Raw genomic sequence first — 27,044 nt, 5'->3', positions numbered from 1 at the left:
GCTGGAAATTGAGTCACGGTTGTAAATGACCTCTTCGAAAAAAATTACCTTTGTTTTGCTTTTAGGGTTGGGTGTGTCAGCAGCCTGCCAAAAACTGGTTCAATGAGCTGGCTGAAACAAAGAAAATAGGAAAGAGTGCGGCAGGACTGTGCTACCTTTGGCATGCATGAATGAGTGTCAGTCACTATATTCGGACACACATACTATTGGCGTCAAATGAAGTGTGAACAGCAGAGCGTATGACCTAAGCATAACTGAAGGTATAGTGCGTGCCGTCCAGTAATCACCTTTGACAGGCGCACACATCTGGTTTGACTGCACTGCCTGATTATGCCCTCCCTATACTGCGATATTTTTGCTTGTGTTCTGGTCTTCTTTTATGTGAAAGTGAGGAAAGATGACGGTGCAGTAATGATGACGGCGCAAACTGTACCACACGCACCGCTGTTTGTGTTTCATTTGACACTAATAGCACATACGGTTTCACTGCACAAGGTGAAAATACTCTTCCTATACTGCAATATTCTAGCTTCTGTATTTTTTCATATTTCTTTTCTCTCCTAAACAGAGGAGAACCAGAACAGAAACAAAAATATTGTAGTATAGGAGGAGCATCTTCGTGCAGTGCGGTCAAACCGGATGTGTGTGCCTGCCAATGCTGATGACTGGATGGCATATGCTTAGGCCACACGCTCCACTGTTCGCATTTAATTTTACCCCTATAGTACATGAGGGCAGGCTTTTTCTGTGGCAGCAGCAGTGAGCTAAAGAAATGAGGCCTACATGTCCTGTCTACCCATCTATGGGCATAAATTAGAACAGCTGTACTGTCGTAGCCGTATGACGATTGCTCCTCAGAGTCGAAGTTGCGCTGAGCAATGCCAAAGGAAAAACCATAGGTGTAGTGTGTTGGGAAGGAGGTGCAGGGCGAGAGAGAGGCGCAGAATGTATAAGTTGGGGCTGAGTTTTTTCATTCGTAATTGCAGGATGCGTGCATGCTAGAGAAGGTTGCTCAAAGAGTTGTTGAAATTGCAAAAGATTGGGGAGGATTGCATGACATTTGCACAAATATTGCATAGCATTTTGGAGACTACTTTTCTGTCTGCTGGTGCATTAAATAAATCCAAGCACTGGAGAGAATTGTTGGAGTCGGGGGGTTCTTTTTCTTGCGGAGTTTGTGAATAGGGATATGACAATTATTCAAACGTGAACATTGCTTAATGCAACTGTAATCATGGGATTAAAATGTGGTCCTTTCTTGTGCAGGTGTGGGTCACAGTAAGTCAATAACCAGATCATCTGTCAATCTGTTCTAAACCCCTCAGAAGCGTGATAAGCTGTTATGCCCAGTGCCTCCCAGTAAAATTTGATCTTATTTTTGCAGGGCGAGTGCGACGAGTCATATGGTGCCAACTTCGTGTACAGTGCCCACAAGGAGGAGCTGGTAGTGGGCGAGATATTTGTGCGCATCTATAATGAGCAGCCCACCTTCCCTCTCGAGGTAAGGCATGAACCCTACCGGGCGATGCTTTGTTGTTGATAAAGAACTTCTTCCTGGTTGCTTTGCTGCTTGAAGTGCAAGCTCATTTCAGTGCTTAGGAACATATGTTTGCCTTGTGGAATTGGCTTAATTTCAGGATTACGAGAGCACTGTGCCAGAAAAAGTTATGCAGCAGATACAACAAGTTGCAATCTATATACAGCGAAGCTTTGTTTAGAGTAGAAATATGAGTTTATGTTTATTGGATATCCACACAACGTGAAACGGAAGCCTTTACTCAGGCATTGTAGAGGCCAAAGCAATGCCGCCTTGGAAGTGCGGTGGCGAGCGCCATCTGATCGTGCTGCAAGAAACCCAGCAGCGATGTAGCACGCATCCTCTACTCGGATTGGTTGGTCTATTCAACTAGAGAACAGCTACGCCACAGCACCCACGGTTATGAAAACCAGACAAGTTTCGCAAAAACAGCTTCAATTTTAAAACAAGTACTGTAAAAACTTGCATATAATACGAAAGCGCATATATTGCGAAGTGACATTTTTGGGACGCAAAATGGAAAAAGAAGATTTATCCGCGTATGATATGAATTAGCAAAGCTAGAGGAAAACATTTATTTAAATTGCACTCGGCACTTCAATCGCTCTCCTCCTTGGCGGCGCTCTCTTCGGATAGTTCCTTGTCAGACATATCTTCCCAGAGGTACTGATCCTCTGTGCCATCGAGCGCTTTTGAGATGCTGCACTTGAATGCGCGACGGACAAGGTCCTCTGGTATGCTGGCCCATGCGTCCACAATCCACTTGCATAGCGTGGCTGGTGAAGCCCGCTTCAGCCACACAGCAATAACAAAACCAAGCCGTGGCCACATTACCCGCCGTGGTTGCTCAGTGGCTATGGTGTTGGGCTACTGAGCACGAGGTCGCGGGATCGAATCCCTGCCACGGCGGCCGCATTCCGATGGGGGCGGAATGCGAAAACACCCGTGTGCTTAGATTTAGGTGCACGTTAAAGAACCCCAGGTAGTCGAAATTTCCGGAGTCCTCCACTACGGCGTGCCTCATAATCAGAAAGTGGTTTTGGCACGTAAAACCCCATAATTTAATTTTTAAGCCTTAGCCACGCAGCAATATTGAAGTCAAGTCATAGCCACACAGCAATAGCGAAACCAAAACTTCTAGCCCAAATTTCTGACTGAAATTTTTGTTTGGATCCGCATATATAGTACGAAGCTAAAATTTGGGACGCTAATAAGAGGAAAAAACCCTCGTATTATGCCCGGATTTTCATGGTAAGTCCGAGCCATGTTCGCACACTGAAATCTAGTTTTATGGTTAAACTCTCTTTCTTGCCACAAAAGTGCGTGTCAGTCGTAGTGTTAACAATGGCAGATGTCAATTACAGTTACTATATAACTGTGACTATTTATTGTAAACATAAGTACAGCACAATACAAGAAACCATAATATCAGTGATCACACTGGTTGTGTGGCCACTGATATTATTAGTTCTTTTTGTTTTTCTTGCACTCACTACTGTAGTTTGTCAAGTATTTCCTTCAAGCTTTGACCTGTGTCAGTGCATTTCAATCTGTGTGTCATGGAGCCAGTTGTTACATTTCTGGCGTGATTGTAGGCAAGTTTCCCCATGTTCAAAGTTTATTTTAACTGCAAATTGTCAAAGTTAATTTGCTGACGCCTCAACTATGGTATCTTTCATGCTCCTCTGTTGCTTTTTCTGGACATTAAATCCCATGAATCATTCAGCGAGGTAATCGTTACAGTCTGTCATAAGGCACTGAGACAAACTTTCCATTTTCTTTCCTTTCTATGATGGCTGTTATGCACTTTTGTTTCCACTTTAAATGCTTGCCTTGGAAGTTATTGGTATCACCAGATGCTAGAAAAAGAGTTTCCGTGAAAGCTGTTCTGCTTGTTGCACAGGTGCACTGTTTATGCAAAGATCGCACAGACTAATCGAAAGGTAGCAATAACATCATCACAGGCTTACTACAAGACACACAGGATCCATGAGGGACCGAAAATGTGCCACAGCTATCACTGCTGCTGTACAGTCGAACCCGACTATATCGAACCTGTTTACGTCGAATTACCGTATTTACACGATTGTAAGTCGACTCGAATGTAAGTCGACCCCCCCATATCGCGTGACCGAAAAAAAAAAAAAATAAGAGTGCATACCCGAGGGCGCATTCGATAACGAAAATTTATTAGTAGCTGACATGGTCACTGGACTACTCGTCTTCACTAGTGCTGCCATCGTCATCGTTGCTGCGGTCCCACAGCGCGTCGTGGTCCAGCGAAATTTCAAATTTGGCAAACATCTTGCAGAACAGCAGCCCACGCCAAATGCACCTAACCACACGCAGCCGTCAGGGAGGCTCTTTTGACAGGTCCGGTTAGCGTAATTTCGCAGTCTTCTGCCGCCAGCCACTCGTTGTACTCACGGCGGAGCAGAACCTTAAAATTAAGGCGAAGGTCCGGGCTTGTTTCATGACCACGTCGCACTTCACTGGCAGGGACCGATCACGCATTTCAGCGACGTACGCCGTGAGCTTAGCATACAGCTCCGGAAAGCGTCCAGACTTCGGCACGTGGGAAATTTCTCACTTGCCGTCACAGGTGAAAATTTCGCTTCGCTGCAGTCGCCACTCTCGCACCACCCGTTTAGAAACATCGAAATTGCGGCCCGCTGCGCAGCGATTTGTTTCTTCGGCGTAAAGGATGGCAGCCCTCTTGAACGCTGCTGTGAACGAGTCCCGAACGATTAGTGGGCCTGGAGCACTCATGACTACTGGGGAAGCATAGAAGTAGCACGTAGCCGGCAGTCAAGTGGAACGCGTCTAGCCTTTTAACAGAAAAGAGAAACCCGCAAGCGCTGTCTGCTCTTCCATGAACTACCGATGCTCCCCGCAAGCGCCGCCGTTCTGAGGGTGCCGACGCAAATGGGAACAGCGGCGCTTCCATCAACTATCGACACCCCCTCACCCATCATTGTTGCATGCACTGTAAAACTCTCAAAAATGTTGAAAAACCCTTCCGAAAAGCGAACAAACACGCGGGATAGCGAAAAGATACGGGTAGGGCCATAGAGGAACCATAAAATTGTAACTACATTGTAGCTCCCGTTGGTATCGTTTTTTTTGGCGGCGCCATGTTTTGGTTTCGATTGTAAGTCGACCCCCCAACTTCAGACTTTCAAATTTAAAAAAAGGGGTTGACTTACAATCGTGTAAATACGGTATTCTATATATCGAACAATTTCTGGGCACGGTATAGTTACAATGAGTATATATAGCAAAAATTACGTTTACATCGAACAAAAATAGCAGCGACTTCCGATGTATCGAACGTCGAGCGGCGGAAAAGTGCCCCCAGAAGTTGGCTTTCCCTCGTGGTTGTGGGGAAACCGGACGGCGTGGCTTCATCCAACCGCTTTCCCTACCATGACCGCGCTGCTTCGGACGAGCCGTCGACACCCCCCTGCAAAAATGAGGCTGGCCCGCCCGCAGCGCCTGCTCAGACAGCCAATCAGAGGCTCTTGTGCCCTCGTCATGCAAAATGGCGAAAGTGCGAGTTGTCTCGGTGCTTTTCTGGTCCATTGTATGTGTGCCTTGTGGGCCTTCTCCCGCAGTGTTGCCGTGATGAAGTGGCAGAATTTGCCTTTTGTCATGAAGCTCGAAATCGTAAATCGGGTCGAACGCGGTGCGAAGTCGAATGTGTCCTCTCAGCGTGAATGATTCCGAAGAACAGTCTCAGGGCGATCTTGAAGAATAAGGGGGAAATTAGGGCTAAAGCGGCCAAACTCTCGCCCCGGTGCCCGTGGCGCCCGACGCGTATGCACGGCCGTGTACGAGTAGTTCATCCGAAATTGCTTCAGCCGTGCTGGCTTCCGCGTGCTTGGTGATGACTGTAAATACAGATGAATGCGACGCAGCCGTTGCTGGTGTTGCCGAAACTTGGAGCGAGCTGTCAGAATTTCCGGAAGCTGTTGACGAATCAACAGTGGATGAGTTTGTGAGTGCAAATGATGGTGTCGCGACCACGGGAGAGCCTGAAAACGAAGTCTACACTGCCGACATCGTACCGAGCACAAGTGATAGTGGGCACAATGAGGAAAGCAACGACGGTCCTTGGCCCACATCCTCCAAAGTGATTGTTGCGCTCGCACTAGTCCGGTGCTTCTGCGCGAATGCGGAAGGTTGCGGCCTCAGCTGCTCCCGACTCCTTAGACAATGTGGAGAAGTGCGTGCGTCGCAGGCAGCGAAATTGCTCAAGCAGAAAGAAATGCAGGACTATTTCATGCGAAACTAAGCTAGTTTCATCAATAAAGTGATTTTATAAATGGTACGTGGTTTTACGACATCCAATTATTCAGCAGGCTTATATCGAATTATGCTCTATATCGAACTGATAGGCGTTCTTTTGCGAGTTCGATATAGTCGGGTTTGACTGTATTAAGGATTCATGATGGATTATGGTGATTTTTCAGGTGCTGCTAATGAGTCACTCTTAGTCACTGTGTACTGGTGGGTTTATATGGGCATATCTCTTTCGATCTTGTACTTTGAATCAGTAATTGCTCTCTGCTGTAACTTTCTGCATGTTGCAGTAAGATGCCATTTTTAACTCCTTGTGATGTCCGCTTTCTTTCCTGTAACTGTCATTATGGAACGTTTACAGATGTGATCCCTGTTGCCGGTCCGGTGTGCAGAATTGGGGGCAGTCATCTAGAATTAATCATTGTCTTGCAGAACCCACGCCAGTTTGCCCTGGACCTGTTGGACTTTGTGGGGTCTCAGGCGCAGTACCTGCACTCAGCCCGCTCACTGGATGATAACAACACTGGTACAGCGAGCGGCGGCACCCAGCGGGTGGCACAGACGGAACAAGCCCTCCAGGCCTTACACAATGTGCTCCGCAACAATCCTGGTCAGTGTGCACACATATTAAAGGAATTGTCCATAAATTTAGGCTGGACTTTGTTCCGCGAGTATTCCACACAGCAACAAAAAAAGAACAGCCAAGGAACTTAAAACAGGTTACAGAAGTACAACTCTTAACATTACACGCATCACATCACCAACAGGTTATGTAACTGAAAAATACAGAACACAATAGTCAGTGATGCAATTGACCTCAAATAGACACAGCAGTGTCAGTTCGGGACGTGAATGTAAACATTGATTGAAATAAGCTAGGAATTTGACAACAAAAATTGTAACCTTGTTGGCACATGTTAATTTGGAAGTACAGGCCATATCAAGAATTTTAGGGCAACAGTTCAGGAATTCTGGTCCATGATAATAGAGTGCATTCTATATACAGTAGAACCTCATTGATAGATTCCTGTTACATACGTTTTCCCAGCACATACGCTCACAATCGAGAAGACCAAAAATGGCCCAATAGAGTTATGCTCATCTTTTACCGGTTCATGCGTTCCCGAAAAACACAATTTTTCGACACCAACATTCAGTACGTCACCAAAGTGCGATCGTGTGATACGTTTTCCGGCCACTAAATCTCATGCAAACAAGAAATCGCACAATGTACACACAATCGAGAACAGTATGTAGCTTCCCGCCGCAGCAGCTTCACCACAATTCTCGCCCACCTGTGTAACATGGAAACGCCGGTGCGCATTCACTTTCTAATTTCGCTACCAGCAAATACCCGTGGTCGTTGCATGCGGCATTCACAGCTATCACCGCCAGTCCTATTGCAATAAGTATCTTCACCTATCTGTTCCACAGCGCTTGGTGCCGTTGGAAGCACAGCGTATGCTTTTAATAGGCAATAAGTGAAATGCATCGCCATTCACTGTTGCAGACTGTGATCGTATACATTTTCCAGCTGCTAGATCCCATGTGAACAAGAAAAGGCGTGTTCCAGAACTCTACGTAGCTGCCATCTGCAGCAGCTTTACCGCAATACTCAGTCACCCGTCTCACATGAAAATGCCGGCGCGCACTCAGTTTCTCATTTTGGTATCGGCCAACCTTTTGCAGGCTCGTCGCATGCGTTATTCACCGCTGTCACTGCCAATCCTATCGCAATATGCATCTCCGCCTCTTTGTTTCATAGTGCGTGTTGCCATTGGAAATGTAGTGCACACCTTTAATAACCGAAACCCGACACCGTTCCTTATGCAGACTGCGATTGTATAGGTTTTCCGGCTGCTAGATCCCATGTGAACAAGAAAGGACATGATCCAGAACAGTATATAGCCATCCATTTCACGTGAAAACGACGGTGTGCAGTTTCTTATTCCGGTAAGAGCAAATCTCCACCCAGGTTGTTGCACGCCGCATTCACAGCTATCGCCATCAAACCTATTATGAAAAGCATCTTCACTTATCTGTTTTGCAGCATGTGGTGCATAGTGCCATTGGTAGCGTACTGTATGCTTTTAGTAGGCGATAATCCTTAGACCATATTCACGCTATCAATCAGGTCATAGAGAAATGTGTGGAATATAACCAACGTTTATGTATAGCTTTCACCGATTACGAGAAAGCGTTTGATTCAATCGAAACCTCGGCAGTCATGGGGGCATTACGGGTGTAGATGCGCCGTATGTAAAAATACTGAAAGATACCTATAGTGGCTCCACAGCCCCCGTTGTCTTCCATAAAGAAAGCAACAAAATACCAATAAAGAAAGGCATCAGGCAGGGAGATATGATCTCTCCAATGCTATTCACAGCGTGTTTACAGCAGGTATTCAGAGACCTGGATTGGGAAGAATTAAGGATAAGAGTTAATGGAGAATACCTTAGTAACTTGCGATTCGCTGATGATATTGCCTTGCTTAGTAACTCGTCAGAAGAATAATAATGGGCTGGGGTGCGTTTGGCAGGCATTCTCTGATCATGAACAGCAGGTTGCCATTATCCCTCAAGAGAAAAGTGTGTAACAGCTGTGTCCTACCAGTATTCAAGTGCGAGGCAGAAACCTGGAGGCTTACGAAAAGGGTTCTACTTAAATTGAGGACGACGCAACAAGCTATGGAAAGAAGATTGATGGGTGTAACGTTAAGGGATAAGAAAAGAGCAGGTTTGGTGAGGGAACAAACGCAAGTTAATGACATCTTAGTTTAAATCAAGAAAAAGAAATGGGCATGGGCAGGACATGTAATGAGGAGGGAAGATAACCGATGGTCATTAAGGGTTATGGACTGGATTCCAAGTGAAGGGAAGCGTAGCAGGGGGCGGCAGAAAGTTAGATGGGCGGATGAAATTAAGAAGTTTGCAGGGACAACATGGCCACAATTAGTACATGACCGGGGTAGTTGGAGAAGCATGGGAGAGGCCTTTGCCCTGAAGTGGGCGTAACCAGGCTGATGATGGTGATGATGAATCCAAGTACGTCGGTGTTCCCTGCTTCAGATGGAAGGATGTGGGCATCATGTTTCGCTTTGACGGCATCTGATGTTGCCCACCAGCTTGATTTCGTTTCGGTTTCCCGTCGACCTCTTAATACGCCACGCAATAGGAAAACAACAAAATGCACCTCAGGCCACTGGAGCACCACACCACCAGCTCGACATGCATCAGCGTCTCATGCCGCGACAATCCGTGAGATGCTTCGCGTAATGTGGATGTCAACAATAGTTGAGTGTGTTGAAATTTTTTAGTTCCTTTGGATCGTATATTTTTATGTTTAGTACGTCTTTTCTCGCATTTTTTTAGAAATTTTTCTTACACAGAAAGGGGTCACAGAATTTTCAGAATTATCGGGCAATCGAAAAAACAAATTTGAATGAGAAAACAATTCACTTTGATAAATTTGGTAGTAGACGAAGAATGATACGGTTTCAAGCCACATACGTCAACAACATCTTCTCAGTGCTACGAATTAAGCGAAGCCAGCCACGCTTTTTCGTGCATTCCACCCCCGGGGCTGAGAGTGTAGCCCGTACAGGGACGACACTATCGGGAAAAGCACCGATGGCAGGGAGCGAATGTTTCGTCTGCCTCTCTCTCCAACTGGCCACCGAAACTCGAGAGAGATTAGAGTACGCAACCTCCAGTATTAAACCACGGTACGACAGTTTACATGGTGCCACGCCAACTCGGCACGCCCACTCTTTTCACACAGCAGATCACCTCTAAAGCACGGTGTGAGGCTGCATATGCGCGCAGCTGCGCTTACAACCATGCACAGCCACGGCCAAGACAAGCACCAAAAATCAACATGTGCGCCAACTTACACCCCGCCCCCTCCCTTCTCCACCCCCTTGCACGCACTTGATTGCGTTACTGCGAACTTGCTCCCCTCCCCCTCTTTCCCTTTGCTTGTGCAGGAAAGCGGCACTCGTGAAGCCACCATCTTTCTTGTCTCACCCTGGCAGACTTTCACTCGCACATAAAGCACACAGTGCGCAAGGTGTCATAGGATCTTATCGCACTTGTACTTTATACGGAACGTGATGCGGCTATACTTCAGCGGTCGCTCTTGTCGGGCCGCACATGACTTGAAAGGCATGTTTGTAAGGAGCCGCTTGTAATTCAATCACGAGACAGGAAGTTTCCATTTATTGTCCTGGCATATCTTTAAAGTGGCAGTGAAATTTCGTTATATTGAAATTGCATACAAATACACTTTGTTATATTGAAGTTCTAAATACGTGGTGTTCTATGGAAAAGAGGTTATGAAAAGTTACATACTTCATTATATCGAGAATTTAATTATATTGAAGTCCGTTGTATCGAAGTTTAACTATATATGTAACTCTTGCATGCGTACTCTTAATCTTGACAAAAGCTCCCTGCCTCAATTTTAGAAGCAGACTCTTTCCACATTTAGTCTGCCACTCATACATTTGTTGTCATTTAACTACTCAGACAATTTACAGCATATTTCTTTAATTTAGGACATGTCAGGATGGGCAAGGGTGCTTGCGTGGTTTTGCAGGTGACTGCAAGAAAGACTTTTACCAAATGGCATCATTGACACTGACGTCCTGAGCTGAAGTAGAAATGAAGCCACTAGAGCCATGGCTTGCTTTTTCAAGCTGGCTGTGGACGACAGTGCTCTTAAAATGGCCTTGTGAATGATGAGGTGTGTAACATGCACTCACTCACTCACTCACTCACTCACTCACTCACTCACTCACTCACTCACTCACTCACTCACTCACTCACTCACTCACTCACTCACTCACTCACTCACTCACTGACTGACTGACTGACTGGCTCGCTCGCTCGCTCGCTCGCTCGCTCGCTCGCACGCACTCACTCACTCACTCACTCACTCACTCACTCACTCACTCACTCACTCACTCACTCACTCACTCACTCACTCACTCACTCACTCACTCACTCACTCACTCACTCACTCACTCACTCACTCACTCACTCACTCACTCACTCACTCACTCACTCACTCACTCACTCACTCACGCACGCACGCACGCACAGACTGCTTCTTTCGATGGTGTAATATGGAAAATCTTGCTGCCCCTTCTGTGTCAGAAAAATCTATTGGTGACTGTACTTATTTGCATAAAAGATCGAATTTCAGTATAAAGAAATTTCAATATTACGAAGCAAATAGCCGATTTTACCGACTTTGTTATACCATATTTATCGCATAATGATCGCACCCCGAACTTGCCGCAGCGATATGTCGTGTGCCAAGTCTAGCTAATATTGATCGCGCTTACCATCTGTCGAATGCTACGCGGCCGATTCTTCAAGACAAACCAAACGGTCTGCACGCACCAAACATCCTTAAGTAGATGCCTCATTTCATTACTTTCATCACTTTCCGCACTTCCATGACTAAAAAAAAGTTGCAACCAAACTTGCCTTTATTATGTGTAGGCTTTATAATAGGTGTGGTCAACTCAACAACAAAAAAGGCACCTTTCGATTCTTCTCATCTGCACTCATGGGCACGCAACAAATTGCGAGTGGAAACGATAGTAGCCACGTTTACACTGCTATGTTAAAACTGTACCCTATTCATACGCCGACGCTTGTAACGCAGCTAAGATATTCGCCCACCCTTAGCGGAAACGTGCCGTATTAGGATAGTAGTGAAGACAAATGCTGCAGTTTCCGCAGCACGCCGGCCATGTTTCTATGTCACTGGCAGCTAAGCGCACCCATCTGTTTCTGTCTCCTCAAAATGGACATTGCTACATTATTGCCACAAAATTGCCAATATTAACAATATTGTTCGTTACTGATACGGAAGAAACTGTTTCAATGCACATAATGTACTCACAAGAAGAAAAAAAAAAATCGCGTTCGGCTTGCTCCGCCGGCCGCCATTTTTGTTTTAGTGTCCCGCAGCAAATGCGAGACGAAAAACATTTTTCTTTTATTTTCGCGGGAAATTTAACTCGCGTAATGATCGCACCCCTGATTTTGTGTCAATTTTTCTGACAAAAAAGTGCGATCATTATGTGAGTAAATACGGTATTTAAGTTTAACTTACAAGATTTTCTTATGCTTGTTTTCTGGTTGCGCAGGCCTGGAGAGCCTATGTGTTGGCCACTTCCGATTGCTGTTCTGCCTCCTCAGCCTGGATGGCTGCAGGGGCCTGCAAGCAGTCACCGTGCAGGTCAGCATCACACTAGGATTGGACTTGCTTTTGCTGCAGAGTACACTTCTAAACTCCAAGCCATCTGCATGCTTTTAGGCTGGGACACAACAGCAGTTCATTTTTCAACTTCCATGTCCCAAGAACCTTTTTCAATTCTGCTCTTACAGCAAGCTACCGTATGGGTTTCTGAAAGCTTAGCTCAACCCTACATGTTAACCATTTAACTACCAAGCCCGATCTGTACTCATTTTAGCTGTTTATATTAATATCGCCAAGGGCGAGTCCCACTTGTCCATGCCACAGTTTCCATTGCCTTTAATTGCCATGAACAAGTCACGCGAATTTGCTTATTCCACTGCCTACTGCTGAGACTGGGCAATCATGAATTATTGTTTTGCAGTTTGCATTTGTTCTGCTTTCATGCGTTTAGAGAATATTATCGAAAGCTTGTATGCATTGTATGCTTACTTAAAGCAAGGTTTGTTATTCAAGTTTTCATTGAGTGAAAGAAGTAGAACTTACACCCAATATTTTTTCAATGAGCATGCTACGTGCGAAACATCAAGGAAGTAAAAAAAGAAATTGGCGGAATTCTAAAACTGGTACAGCGCAACATACAAAGGAAGAAACAAGCCGAGATAGCCAGATAAAAGAACAGAGATCAGAACAGAGATCTGGCCGTCTCAGCTTGTTTCTTGCTTTGTATGTTGCGCTGTACCAGTTTTAGAATGCAATACCAACTAGCCCTAGTGAACTCGCCAATACCAACTCGCCCTCAACCCTAGTGAAATTGTGGGAAATCATTTGCAGTTTTCCAGGAAATATTTTAAGAGTTACATGGTTACAGCATCTTGAGTGGTTAAAATTTATCCCAAGCATCCCACTGTGGCATCTCTCACAGAGCCCTTGTGTTGCTTTGGAACGATAAATCCCGAAAATAAATTTTAATTTAAAAATATGCTCGTATTTATCTGCCTGCCTACTAGAGTGACAGTTTGCTTGTCACTTGATTCTAGGTGATCCAAGCGCTGACAGGAAGTCAAGAGTGTGTGAGCGACATTGCCAATTCGGAGGTGCTGGTCAACCTGCTGTTGGTGCTGGTCACCTTCAAGGAGGCTGAACGTGAGTTACTTTAAGTTTCTGAAGCACTGTGTGCAATTTATTTGGTGGATACTGTAGAAGTTGCTCTGCAAATTATTTTTATGTCGGCATTCAAGTAACTTTAGTGGCATTATGTAAAAAAAAAAAAATTGTGTCTGTTATGACAGAGTCTTGAAAGCCAACAGACAATAAAAACAGGGAAAGGTGTAAAGGAAGCTAACTGCATTTTTAAAATTGAAATGTTGAAATAATAAGAAGGGAAATAAATGAAAGTGGACAAAAAGACAATGCTGCCGCAGGTGAGAGACACTCACATCTTCTGCATTACAAGTGCAGGGCTCTGCCATTGGTAGAGCATTTTTTTGTCAGATGGATGCCTACATATTCTGTGTAGTCTACCTACAATGCTATTGCATTAAAGACATCTATAGCTGAGTTTACAGCATCTTGTAAAGGCCCTGAATGTGGAGCTGCTGCCCAGCTCCAATGTCATGCGCCTCTGTTGCATTCCCATTTAGCCTTGAAACTGCCCGTGACATGACCTGGCAATCCTTTCTTGATTTTTCAGAGAGGCTCGTGGTGCTAGACACACTTCTGCCGCTGGTTTCCAACAGTCGTCTCGTCAAAGAGGCCATTGCGAAAGGTGAGTGTTGATAGTTGGTTATCGCCAAAACTTCCGGATACAGCTGTCTTCTCTATGGTGAGCCTCACAGAAACTCGTGGGTTCTTGCTTGCTTGGTGGCACATTTTCTCATACTTTGGGCATGTGAACATAGTATAGTCGAACCCTGTTATGATGTCACTTTCTATATGTGGAAATACCTATGTTTTATTCAATACAGTCAACTCTCGTCACAACGGACCCTGATAATCCGACAGAAACTTCCGCTTTATTTGAAGTCTGTAATATCCAAAACGCCTCACTTATGAAACTTTGGTCGCCATGTCTAACAATGTTATTGCAAAGAGTGAGTGACAGACGTCCAAGGTAAGAAACAAAGAAAAAAAGGTAGTTCCACCAAAGGTGAAGCATCTATTGCGATAGCAAATTAGTAGACAGCTATGTGAAGTAAGATAGTAGTTTTATCTTGCTGTATAACCACAAGAACTCGCTGTCAAAACGTTGCAGTGAGGAAGCGCTGCAGCAGCAGTGAATGAATTGACCTTCGTGCTGCCTCTTGCTTCAACGCAAATTAAACGCCGAAAGCACAGTGCATATGAAGCTACCGGCACTGGGCGCTCTTTGTCTACATCGCAGATCGCTTTCAAGATACGGCGCCTGCGTGGGCGAGCACTTTGTCCACATTGGAATTTGGAAGCATAAAATTTTGTCTCCAATTTTCCGAGATTCGATATTCTGCTTTTTTTTTCTTGATTCCATTCAATATTTAATTTGAAATCTTTAATTCGAAATCTTGGTATTCACACACCCTTAGTGAATAATAGTGGCACAAAAATTGGTGCATCCATCCTTTAGATATAATTGGCAACTTTAGAGCTATTAGAGACTAGGCGAAGTAATGTTATTTTTACCTGTGTAAATTGCAGTGTTAGCCTCATTAATATACAGTAGAACCTTGTTGATACAATCTTGTCATGTTTGATTTCCTGGCAGCAACATTCACGTTCGAGAACAAAAGAAATTACCCAATTGAGTTACGCTTATATTTTACTGGTTCATATGTTCCCAGAAAACACGCTCTTTCGTCACTAACATTCAGTAAATTGCCAAGCTGCAATCGTATGGTATGTTTCCAGGCCACTGGATCCCATGTAAGCAAGAAAAAGGCACAAGGGGCACAGAATTGAGAACAGTAGCTGTCCGCCGCATCATCTTCTCAGTAATACTCGGTAGACCATCTCATTTGAAAACACTGGCGTGTACTCAGTTTCTTATTCTGGTACCAGCAACTCTCCTCCTGGATCAGCTAACACGGCATTCACAGCTGCCTACCCTATTGCGATAAGCATTTTCACCTATCTCTCTTACAGCACATGGTGCGTAGTGCTGTTTGAAGTGTACTGCATACTTTTAGTAGGCAATAACCCAAACGCAACGCCATTCCCCGCTGCAGGCAGTGCGGTGTGAGCATCGCTTTTTACTCCGCGGGCATCTTATGTCACCTACCAGCATGATTTCATTGTGCTTTAATGTCACCATTTTAAGACACGATGCAATAGGAAACAAGAAAACACGTCTCGTGCTTCGTGCCCGAGATTCTTGCGACACTTTGCATTGCATAGATGTCAACTACAGTTGAGCCTCAATATTTTTAATTACTTCGGATGATATGTTTTCCTGGTTAGTATGCCTTTTCTCGTGTTTTTTCTTTTTTTTTTCACTACATGAATGAGGTTCCACTGTATTTATGCCATAATTTTACGCATCCACATTTTATATGGCCAATTGCAACCATGCTTCCTGTATAAGCACTGTGGTGTTAGGCAGACTTGACTAGCCTCCTGCAACGTCTGTGCAAAACTGCCAGGTACCTTGCCAGTCATGATGTGTGTGGCAGGTGCGGTGGTGTACTTGCTGGACCAGTGGTGCAATGGCACAGACGAGACGCTGCGTGAGCGAGCGGGGGAGTTGCTGGCCAAGATGGCAGCCGACAAGCTTCATGGCCCACTGGTGCGCAGCACAGCTGGCCGCTTCCTGCCAACCGTTTTCCTGGATGCCATGCGCCAAGGCCCCAAGGAGGCCTTACACCTATTTCAGGGTGGGTGTCTCTCGTACTTAGCTGGCAAGCCACCCCAGGCCACAGGCAAACACTGCAGCAGTGTCCTCTGTCCATCACTTCCAGGCATACAACCACTTTCACAATATTTTGCATGACTTAGCGCTGGACACATCGGTATTTACAAGCCACCGTGTTCCTGCCACTGAACCAAGACAGCGAGGATAACAGCTTGCTTGTGGAGAACAACACATCTGGTGCTGAGTCATGCAAAATCTCGTGAGAGGGATCATATCCCCGAAAGTGATCGACCAATAATACGACCCCTGATCTCTTTTGCAGCTCAAGTACTATTAGTGTCATATATGTATTCAGGGCTCGTGTAAAAAGGCTGCCGAAATTCTCTGATTGATTGGAAGCATTTAATATTTCAAAGCAATACTGAGGCTCTGAGAGATGTCTTATTGGAAGGCTTCAGCTTAATTTTGACTCATTGGGTTCTTTAAATAGGTCCAGAACCACCCCTTGGGCTTCGTTAAAGAACACAGTCTGTGGTTAGCATACGCTTCTGTGAACATCTCGGCCAAATTTTGGAGCTCTGTGCAGTGCGTGCATCTCGCCAGCTCTTTTCAACAGGATTCTTTTCAACAAAAGCCTGCTCCTCACTTTTCTCGGGCTTCTTTCATTCGTAATATAGCATATTCCAATATGCAGCTGCTATTGCCCAATAGCTGACATCAGTGAAGAAGGGTGTTTGCATCAGTGTGCTTCTTCCTACAGTTACTGCATATATTTATTGACGCCGTTTAATAAACAGGCTGAATTAAGCGAAAATCTACTTTTGAATTTCAAAAAGAATTGCATACTTCCAGAAGAAGCCGACTGTTGTCTCCTGCCGTTTGGCCATGGCTGCCTGCTTATTGGGGACATAGCTGTCAGGTCTCTCTAATGTCGACTAGTTTTGAGCACTCAACTAGTCTCGAACTACACAAAATTTAATGTCAGACCACACGTACGCTTGCCTGTGCATGCTCACTCCTGTCCACTCCTGTTTAGATGCCTTGGCAGACTTGCTTCGTATTGAGCTATTGATAGTGCTTCAATATGCACGAGCTGGATGTGGCTACTATCCATCAGTCAAGCTGGTGCAGGACAAAACCACGTACGGCACCACGTAGCACCACGTAGCACGACCAGATTAGAGCATATGAGCGGTGCAAGTGTGCACTCAAGCCCTGTCACGAACAAACCAAATGCATGTATTAACTGCGGCCTGTTATGTTGCATAGATACTGAGGCTGCCGCAGGATGCTGCGACGGGTCTGCTGGGTGAGTGCTCTGCGGCTCGCCAAGGACAACCGTGTTTGGCTACTTTTGGCACATTGCAGGTGTGAAAATCGAAATTATTGGTGTCTATCTGAACATCCAAAATCGAACCAAATCGATGATGTTCAGCAGGCAGAGCATTGTAAGCATGCCTTGCTCCGCCCTAGCCTTCGCATGCAAGGCATTGAAGAAACAGGAGCACACTGAATGGGATCATACGCGACTTTTGGTTGCCAATAACTCTGCTTCTTTTTTAGGTATTGAAGTAACTTTTGCGGCAAGGTATTTCTGAAATAGTCTATTTTAACTTCTGATGTATTTGTCGACTTTGATAAAAAGTGGTTCAGAGCCCCTCTTATGCACGCCTAAATTTGTTCATGCGAGCGGTTTTGCATATCACTCTCATCAAAATGCTGCCGCCATGGTTAAGAATTGAACCCACAACATCATGCTCAACAGCAGAACACTGCAGCCACTGAGGCGAAAATGTCCTTAAAATATAGCAAAGTATAGACGTACTTTTCAAAACACAGTTAATATGATGTGTTGCCAAGACATTCGGTTTCACATGCTTACGTATGTACGATATACATAGACTAAGAACGAAGGTCATGATGACACAGTGCAAATTGCTTTTCTTTTGTTCTTCTCATGCTTTGACCTTAGTCTGCATGCAGGGTATACTACAATAAGTAAAAAAAAAGTATGAGTGGTCACAAGAAACAGGCATTCCATACTAACGTCCTTCACAACTACAGTAGTTAAAATGTGCTGCTTAGCTTCTTAATCACTGCTCTTCAATGGCAGGCCAATGGTAGGCTTGTAGCATGACTGAGAGAATAATATAATACACTCGTGGATAGTTAGAACACCCTCCATGAAGATCAGGTGCAATGCTAAACCTTGCTACTGCTGTCACTACTTTGCCCTTCAGGTCAAAATTGGCAATCTTTTTTTAACCCTGCAGCCCAACAAGAGAACCCTGAACTTGTCTGGAAGGAGGAAACACGGCAACGTCTATGCCAGACAGTGCGCCGCATGGCTCTCGAGTGAGTGCTGCGAAGACATCCATATTGATGTGAAAGCATTTCTCTTCTGTGTGATTAGCATCAGTAAAGTTGCGCAGTTCAGAAGAAGGGTATTCTGCAAAAGCATGTTGGCTGGAGTAAAAGTTATCTTGCAACTCAAACTTGAAGTGCCTGTGGCCTTGCTGCAAGTTATTAGTAAAGGAGCAGCGAGGCTATGGCTTGTAAGCATGAAATGATGATGGGACGTATGTGCAATTATCCACATAAATTGTGTATTGGACACATCATTGGTGGTTGCTGTGCTCTGCAGCATTGTTGGACGTGCGGGATTCATAACTTGCAAGTGTAGTGTGTGTGTCGGCCATGTGTATCCTGCAAAAGCAATGACAGTTTGCAATTGAACCTCGCAATAACTAAATCAGCGGGGAATGCGAAAAAATGTACTTTCACGAGAATTTCGTTGTGGTGAAATAAGACGGCACAGGTAGGTAATGCGGCGCAGAACAAAACTTTACTGTCAAAATTCTGTTAGCCTACTTCGCCAAGCTTGTGAGGATCTAGAATGGCATTGCCGACAATAAAAAATGCGCCGCATGCGTCAGTCAGCAGTGGTAGCACTGCTGTGGAGCAGTATTCTTGGTCAGTTGCTTTTGGAGACACAATCACTTTTGCGAGATTTTGCGCAGCGCAGCAACGGATGTAGAGCAACAGCACTCCACGCATGCAGCAGCATTTCCCCAGCACCCACTGTTGTTGCCCGCAGGCATCGATGCGTCTGGTGCCGAGCCCAAAAGTGATTGTATCTCGTATTCCCTGTAAGCAATCGATTTAGATAACAGGCCCTTTGCACAAACCTACATCTGGCGTCGAATCCGCACGCAATGCCTGTTGGGTGGCACCAAAACCAACGTTCTTGAATCAAGCAATGCGTATTCCCAGGCGACAGCTCAATCACTGCCCAATGCATGGCACTTCATGCTGTGACTGCCATCTTAAGCGCCACAAACAATTCCATGTCGGTGGGACGGGGATTTTTTTGTTTTTGCTGCATTTCTGTCACTGGGGTACACATTATGCACTGCACAGGATATGCAAAGACCATTGTCACATGTCGGTAGCAACATGCACGCAAGTTCAAATGGTTGGTCAACAAACAATATGGTGGCCATGACGTGTTTTCAGCGCAGTCACTTCTGGTGCTTGGTTGTTTTTGTAAACAAAAATGGCGGTGCCCATACAAGTATAATGTGATAGTATTTTTCGCAATTTTAGCACAACACAATCACATTTCAGCACATTTTGGAGCCTACTAGCCAAGCTCGAGTAGGTCGTATGCGGGGTTACGTTGCAGCAAATTTTGTTAATGTGGGATTATAGTACAGTGACAATTCGTTGTCAAAAGGTATGAAATGCATTGAATCTTATGAGTGTTCGTCGGGGATATGAAAATATTTTGTTGTCATGAGAATTTCGTAGTACTAGCGGGATTTCGTTATTGTGGGTTTCGACTCTATCGGCATTCATATTGTATATTTTGTACGAGTTAGCACACGAGAGCCATGTTCATCCTACTAACATAAACATGCTTCTTACCATCAAAATCCATTTCTTGTTTAATGAATTGTCTATGAAGTATTCTTTGCCTCCTGCAGAGACCTTGCTCTATAATAAAGCCAGCATGGACAGTTAATAAAAATGGTTCTTGCTATATAAAATGTGCTCAATATCAGTCTAGAAAAGTTCCGTGCAAATGTCAGTGCTGTTAAATGAGCGAGTGGCCTTTAATGAAATTGTTTGTTCTGCAGGCAGTGGAACCTCCAGAAAAAAGACCCTAAAGCTAGTTGCAAGGTGGGACTTTTATTTTGTATTTTTTCTTTAATATGGTGTCGCCAACTGTCTCTAATTTTTTTCATCTTTTCTGGCTTACGAACCTCCACTGTTGGCAAAATTGACCCTTTCGATGTTTCAGAAGTGAAATTTATGTCCCATAGATCTTTCTAGTCCAGCACTTCTTGGAATGCTTTACAAAGAACACTGAACATGAAAAAGAACAAAAGCCAAAACTAACCTGAGAAATCGGAGGGCCAGCAACCCTGATTACATAATTTGTGTAGGCTTTGTTACAGTGTATTAGAAGAGTTATAGTGCACTCATAACGCAGCAGAGCTTGACACACTTCATGTCGCCGCTGACAGGGGGCGCGTTTTGCAGCGCAACCTGAAACTTTCCTACACATCACAGTAAAGCGGCTATCGCGCGCTGCTGTTTTGACCGTAATAAAAGTAAAATGCACAACTTGCAACACACGAAACTTCTTTTGATGCATCTTCGCAGTGTGCACTGAACTAAATTACTATTTTAGCGATTGATCTACAGATGGTTGGCGATGTTTTGTTGCCAGAGGCGCGAATGAACTAACCTTGCTATTATAACACTAGTTATTAGCTTGATATGGCTGCTGCAGTCACCGTAGCAAGGGGAACTTGAGTGTTTTCTCCAGCTGATCGATAAAATTGCGAGTCTGGCTTCGCCACAACGACCGCGCATCCGCGTTTCCAGCACCATTGCACCGAATTTACCCACCACTTCGTTTTTCTTTTTTTCGCAGGTAAGGCGCATGCAGCGCGGAAGTGTGTTGTAGTAAAGCAAACATTTTCACGTTGCCCCGTCTATATCACATTGCCCCGTCCATGCTTTTAAGCACGTTCTCTGCTTGTTCCTGAGATTTCAGGCCGAGTTCCTTAATCAGTTCTCCCCTCATGTATACCTTGCAGTAAACATCGGGTTGTCTGTCGCAGAGGAACACGACTACTTTATCGGGCGTGACAACACCTTCTTTTAGGTTGGTCGACGTGCAATAAAGCACTCCGTCAAGGTCGGGGAGTTGATCTGAACTCCAATACTTGAAAGGAGTCTTTAAATCAAAAAGAAATGACGAACAGTGTTGACGCTCTGCCGTAATGCCCTCCTCTTGCGCCGAGTCGTGGTCTATCCTGGAAGCGCCGGGAGCAGCCGGTGAAAACTCTGAATGGTCCAGTGCGCATCGGCTTGTTTTCTTCGCAGGTGCTTCATTATTTTCACACCTTTTCCTTTTGTTCCTGGGCTTCGGTGTCGTCTTCACCAGGTGCTGTGCTAAATTCGGAAGAATCGTGAGAACAGAGTTTTCTGATAGCAGTAGCTTCTCACGAGGAATGTGCACCTCTTTGCCCTCTATAAGGTGCACGAAGTCCCTAATTATGAATCGCTGCTCGAAGTGCAACGCACAGACCACACAAGATTCATCCAGTCTCTTATCTGCACGGTGGAGGTTCCTCTCCCATTCCTTTCACCATTCTTCATGATGTGGAACGCTGAAAAAAGACTCCTTTGGTGCATTTTTCACGCGACTGTAGCCAGTTCTGCACCCGGGTGCAAAGTAGTAGTTTCGACGGCGGCTTGCCATTCTCACTCACTCACAGTGCACATTGAGTGAAGCGTCAAGCACAGAGCAAGCACAGAGGATACTGCTGAAAATGCCAGCGGGACTTGCAGTCGGCAGCACGTCGATCCAACAGAACACACTCCACACGAAGAGAGGGAAGTTTTCAAGAGAAGCAGGCGGCAGTGCCTCCAGCGGGCTCCAGAGCAGTTGACGCTGAATGCGCCACGGCAACGCGGCGCAGGGATGCGGCAGTGAGCGCACTGCCCCTATTCCAGTACACTGTAGGCTTCGTACTGCAGATAAATCCTCTTTGAAGTGTACAAGCCCACATGTGACTACATGCTGAGGTTAGGTACTTGAGCTGCACCTTTGGAGCACGCCACTTAAAGCATGCAAAATGTAAGTTACAGCATGCAAACTTGCTTTGAATAGTTTGTTGTGCCCATTCTTCACACACTTGCGATTGAAATTTACAAGTTTGAAGCTCTACAAGCTCACCACCATGTACTGAATTTGTGACAGACGGCTCATGAAAAATAGCTTTGGTAATTTAAAAGTGATAGCTTTCTTCGACTCTTCTCCCCATACTGCGGTTTGTCAGTTTCTGGCCGTTTATGGTCAACTTGGGGCACTAGATGTCACCAGTTGCCACTAGAAATTAGTTAAAGAAAAAAGTAAAAAATGTCTGATGGTCAGTTTTGAACCCTGGCCCTCTGCACAAAAGCTCCATGCTCAAACCATTTGACCGTGGATGCATGCCTGAAAACATTAAACTCGTGCAAGCCAGTGAATGAGACGCTTGGCATGCTAGTTGCATCGCATAGCAACAATTTACTTATAAAAAGTGAGCTCATGCATCTTCTTGCCGACAATGAAGAAGTTACGTGACACGTTCGTCTCCAAATTTCACTGCAGATCTCTCATCATACTGTGGAGCAGTGGCATGTTTCTACAAGGTTAAGCATGTTGTGACTTCTGATTGAAAGCATTTTAATGCTGAATGAAAGTACTGCTTTCTCTGCGAGGTCTACCGCGGTGGCTGAGGAATGCTTTTGTCACTAAAATCTGCAGCATGTCTCTTGTCGTGATGGGCAAGCTAACGCTGACAGATATCATTCCAAGGTTGGTTCTGCTAGTACTTAATTCTCATATATATTTATTACTTCAAAAACAAAATTCAGGCCAGTAATGCTTAGATACATTCTATTGCAGGTGGTGACCACTGTATGCTGACCTGTTAGTCTGTAGTGTTGTTTTCAGAATGCATATTGCATTTGGGAATATGCTGCAGTCTTAAGCTGCTAGACCAGGTTAACCACGTTGCACATTGTGAACTCGAGTCCTAGACCACACCATTGAACCCATTCCTCTTGGTGTCTTCTTGTGCAGCTACCAGCTGAGTTCAGCCTGGTGGAGGAAGACCCCTTGGAGCTTGTTGTGGCAGGTGTCTATGTGCGCCTGTTCGTACAGAATCCGGGCTGGACACTACGCCGGCCGCAGGAGTTCCTCACCGAGTGCCTTGACCGCATCTGTGGCCTCCTTGCCAAGGAGCCCCTCCAAGTGCGTGGCTGTAGCAATCCAGTAACTTTAAATACCAGCTAGCTCAGGGGTGGGCCAAATTGGAGATCACTGCTATTGCATTTGACTGATGATGAGCAGGACAAATTTGAGCCTGCAAGCTGACTTGCCGATTAAGTTTGTGGACTCTGTTCAATACTGAATTGCTTATTTTCAGTGCGTGCCTCTATTAAGACTTGAGAATCGCCTTGCTTTGTAGTGCAACTTTTTTTCCCTCCGCTTTTGTACTGCTAAGTGCAGGAATGCTCACCCACTGTGTGACTGAGCTGTGTGGTAAAGCCAACATCCCAATATAGAGACTGCAGACACACTTTCACATTACGGGGTGTACGGTGGCAAGTACACAAAAGCAGAAAAAAGGGGGAAAGATGCAGCGGCATAAAGCTGGGTGCTCTTGGCAGTCATGCTGAAATTGTGTGTCTCCCCTTGTCGCAAAGCGCTAGGGTATGCTAAAGAACTTTCAGACAGCTGGGTGTTGTAATTTTCTTGCTCATCAGCTCAGCACTGCCTCTGCTGTTGTGTTTTTCCTGGAACAAGCAGGACTTGCCATAATGACTGTGGTGTTCTGCTGCCCGGCAGGAGGTCATGGGTTCATTTACCAGGCATGATAGCCTCATCTAGGTGGGGATGTGATGCCCAAACACTCGTTTACTTAAATTTAGCCACGAATTAAAGGACCCCAGTTAGTCATAATTGATTCGAACATGTTAATCACTAAATTCTACAGATCCACGGATGTCCAGGCGGTAGCATGTCTATTGGAGGGGTTATCTCCTTCAGGCCTGAATTAGGATAGACTGTTCATAAATGTTTTAGTTATACAATTTTATTCCAAGGTGTTGCAGACTCCATTAAAAGAAAATTAATTTTGTAGGAGGATGCTTTGTGCATCTTGTAGCGAGCCCTCATAACTGCTAAGTAATTAGACATTGATTTATTGTACTGTCAGTCATGCTGCACCTTTTCGTAAAATGAATTCAATGGCTTGCTCAAAGCACATGCATAAGACAGTTATTGCCTAGAAGCATTGTGAGAAAACAAATAGTATTCTTTAAACATTGTTTGCGGAACACAGCAAGTCTGAACGTCCCGCTAGATGCAGCAGTGGCCTCGTAAAAAATGGCTGTCTGTAGCTATATTCAGCACAGCAACATTCACTAGAGCCCCTGTTTTGGCATGACGAGCTGAACCTGAGGCGCACGGCAATAAAAAACTCAAAGCTGTACTGACCAGCTTACATTCACTTTAACGGCAACATAAAAAAAGAGGGAAAGGAGCAGATTTCTCATGCCCTCTGCCGATCCACTGGGCATGGTAGTGTACGACTACGTTTCGTCGGCGGTGTCTTTGTCTACATTACAACAGCCTCATTGTATACACAAGGGGCTAAATTTACCTGAAGCTCAACTTCCGTGGCCATTTACACACCACCACTAGACAGAGCTCACAAAAACAAGTCGCATGCCATGTTTGAAGGGGATACATAGCCTCTGGCTTCGTGCAGAGCGACAAGGAGGAAGGCGGTCCCTTAGAGCTGCTGTGCTCGGCCGCCTGCGGTGTGCTTCAAGGCCAGCCAAACCTGCGAGAGCGACTGCCCGTGCTGGGGCACCTCCCTCAGCTGTGTCAAGCACTGGCACGTAGGCCGGGCCTTCCCGGCTGCCTTCGCATACTGCATCAGGCCAGCTCCAGCCAGGTGAGCTGTGGGAGTAGCCACCTCCTCTCTACAATAGCAGTGTTCCCGTTGACACCATTTTGTGGCACCGGCTGGGGCTATGCATCAAAACATGTTGTTGGGAAGGTTGGGCAAGCGTCACTGATAAATACTAGGAATGTGCAAATACCGAATAGATTTCAATTAAAGTATTGAATCAAATCAAGAAAAATAAAGGCCGAATATCAGAATATATATCGCAAAGGTTGACACTTAGAAATATTGGCAAGAAAACACAATGATGCATATGCTCGAGAGTTTCCTAGTATTGCATAAGGATGCAGCAAGTTGTCGGCAACTTAGGTACATAGAAATCAAGATGTGCAATGCAGTCTACTCTTATATAGCGAACTCCTAATTAGTAGGCCAGCACTGATTATAGCTTGGTTGTATGTGAAGGTCTCGCATATTTTTTATCAATAGGATGTTTGTTGAATAGAATAAGGTGTTTTATTTTACTCTGAAGCTAAGGATTTAGTGACATTATGTTGTACTGAGTACCAATCAGGTTCCCAAATAGTGAACCTGGGTCTTATGGCAATCTTTTATAGCAAAGAAAGTTTTGCTTTCCATTTTTTTTTTCAAAGTACAGGAGGGCTTTCCCTTCTTTACAGTGGGGGTCATCATAAAGCCAATCTGCACGGCAGACAAAAGCGCTGACCTCGCATCATGCGACTCTATCACTGTTCTGCGCATACCCATCAATGGTGCGTTGGTACTGCAGTTGCCATTGACGGTGAAGAGCAGGCACCTTTTCATTGTCAAATTTGGCAGGATTTGCTACCTGTAAGACTTTAAAATCAGAAGGTTCCTGAGAAATTTGCTCGACACTTGCCCCTCGTCCCCCTCCTCCCTCCCACTCCTTCTCATTGGTTCACTGCTCATGCATATGTATGCAGCCGAGCTGTCACAGCCCCAGTCACATGACACTTTCACACCCACCATGCGCTCAAACCTACAAAATAAGATTGGAGTGTATCTAGGAGTGGCGTCGAGAACGAGAGGTCGTACTTCACAAAAATGTTGGCCGTGAACAACTTTCTTGCCATCCCATACACTCGCTTTCATTTCCGAGGTGGTTTGTCGGCTTCCTGAGTACTGCGCAGCTGCTGCGAAATAGATCCATAACTTTAGTTGCCGACGCCTGATGAAGCAACACCGATTGCACCTAGTGGCCTAGGCAATATGGACATGACAAACATTCGCCGCTGGCTGATATAGTAATGGGCAGCCATCACGAAATTCTTGCTGCTAGTTGGTTGGCGCAGGTGGCTCATTAGTGATCGACCCCATGATTACCTTTGTAGGTTAGATTGACTGCTGTTTAAGTGGCATTTGTCACGTATTGAACACAATCTGCATGCCTCAATTCCGGTGGCTAATGAGCCCTATTTCTGCGCATGCTTTCGCACTCTTCAAAATACGCACTGCTTTTGTTGCTGTTCCATCTGTCTGCATCGCATTATCATTTGAATCGGTCCTGTCGGCCTGAACAAACCTTGTACTGACAGAGGTGGCCCCGGCCAACATAGTGCCATTCTGCAAATTGCAGTGTTCGGGCGCTGTTTGTGCGATTCCCACATTGGGCCAACGTCAGGGAGTGTCAGAGACAGAGTCCGCAGCCGCGTCAGCCAGGGCAGCCTGCCTGCAGAGAGCTCAGCACTCCTTTTGTGCCGAACATAACTAAGTGAGGCGCTCAGTTGCATGGCCTCGAGCATGAGGTTTGAGCATTTGCACACCTCTAGGAAATAACTTCAGTCAGTGCAGGCACACACTAATGCAAGGTAAGGTAAGGTAAGGTAACGTAATGCAAGACAAACATGCGTACTCTGTCGTTTTCCTAGTGTGGGCCGGTGCACATACATGCACATGATTTCATGTGTGGAAAAAGACAGTTAGAAATTTTTCGTGCATAGGTTGTCATCTACTACTGAAATTATTTCTCCCTTTCAGTGTTGCTGAACCGTTTCTGCACACTAGAGCAATTCTCTTGGATTACAGTCATTGGGTCGCTGTACATTCATCATAAACTTTCATATAGTGTTACATTTTTTTTTTGCCGGTTAGTGTAATTAATAAAAATTCTGCCCTACCAGTCTCTCATTCTCACTGGGCCTTTCTTTTTTTT

At 45.2% G+C, this 27,044-nt stretch overlaps 1 protein-coding gene across 1 annotated transcript in view; it reads left to right on the top strand.

Annotated features, from left to right (window-relative positions):
- The window catches only part of Rme-8 (receptor mediated endocytosis 8), a 168,592-nt gene that overhangs the window by 128,044 nt on the left and 13,504 nt on the right, over positions 1-27,044 (top strand). Inside the window, exons 34-43 of the mRNA XM_065442886.2 lie at positions 1,385-1,501; positions 6,272-6,449; positions 12,000-12,091; positions 13,090-13,195; positions 13,743-13,817; positions 15,694-15,894; positions 18,146-18,227; positions 20,012-20,054; positions 23,017-23,187; positions 24,710-24,898. Coding sequence (XP_065298958.2) covers positions 1,385-1,501; positions 6,272-6,449; positions 12,000-12,091; positions 13,090-13,195; positions 13,743-13,817; positions 15,694-15,894; positions 18,146-18,227; positions 20,012-20,054; positions 23,017-23,187; positions 24,710-24,898 — 1,254 coding nt within the window. The remainder of the gene's footprint in view (positions 1-1,384; positions 1,502-6,271; positions 6,450-11,999; positions 12,092-13,089; positions 13,196-13,742; positions 13,818-15,693; positions 15,895-18,145; positions 18,228-20,011; positions 20,055-23,016; positions 23,188-24,709; positions 24,899-27,044) is intronic.

Source organism: Dermacentor albipictus, chromosome 5 (genome assembly GCF_038994185.2).
Source record: "Dermacentor albipictus isolate Rhodes 1998 colony chromosome 5, USDA_Dalb.pri_finalv2, whole genome shotgun sequence".
Taxonomy (NCBI): Eukaryota; Metazoa; Arthropoda; class Arachnida; order Ixodida; family Ixodidae; genus Dermacentor; species Dermacentor albipictus.
This window is presented reverse-complemented; position numbering and strand designations above follow the sequence as displayed.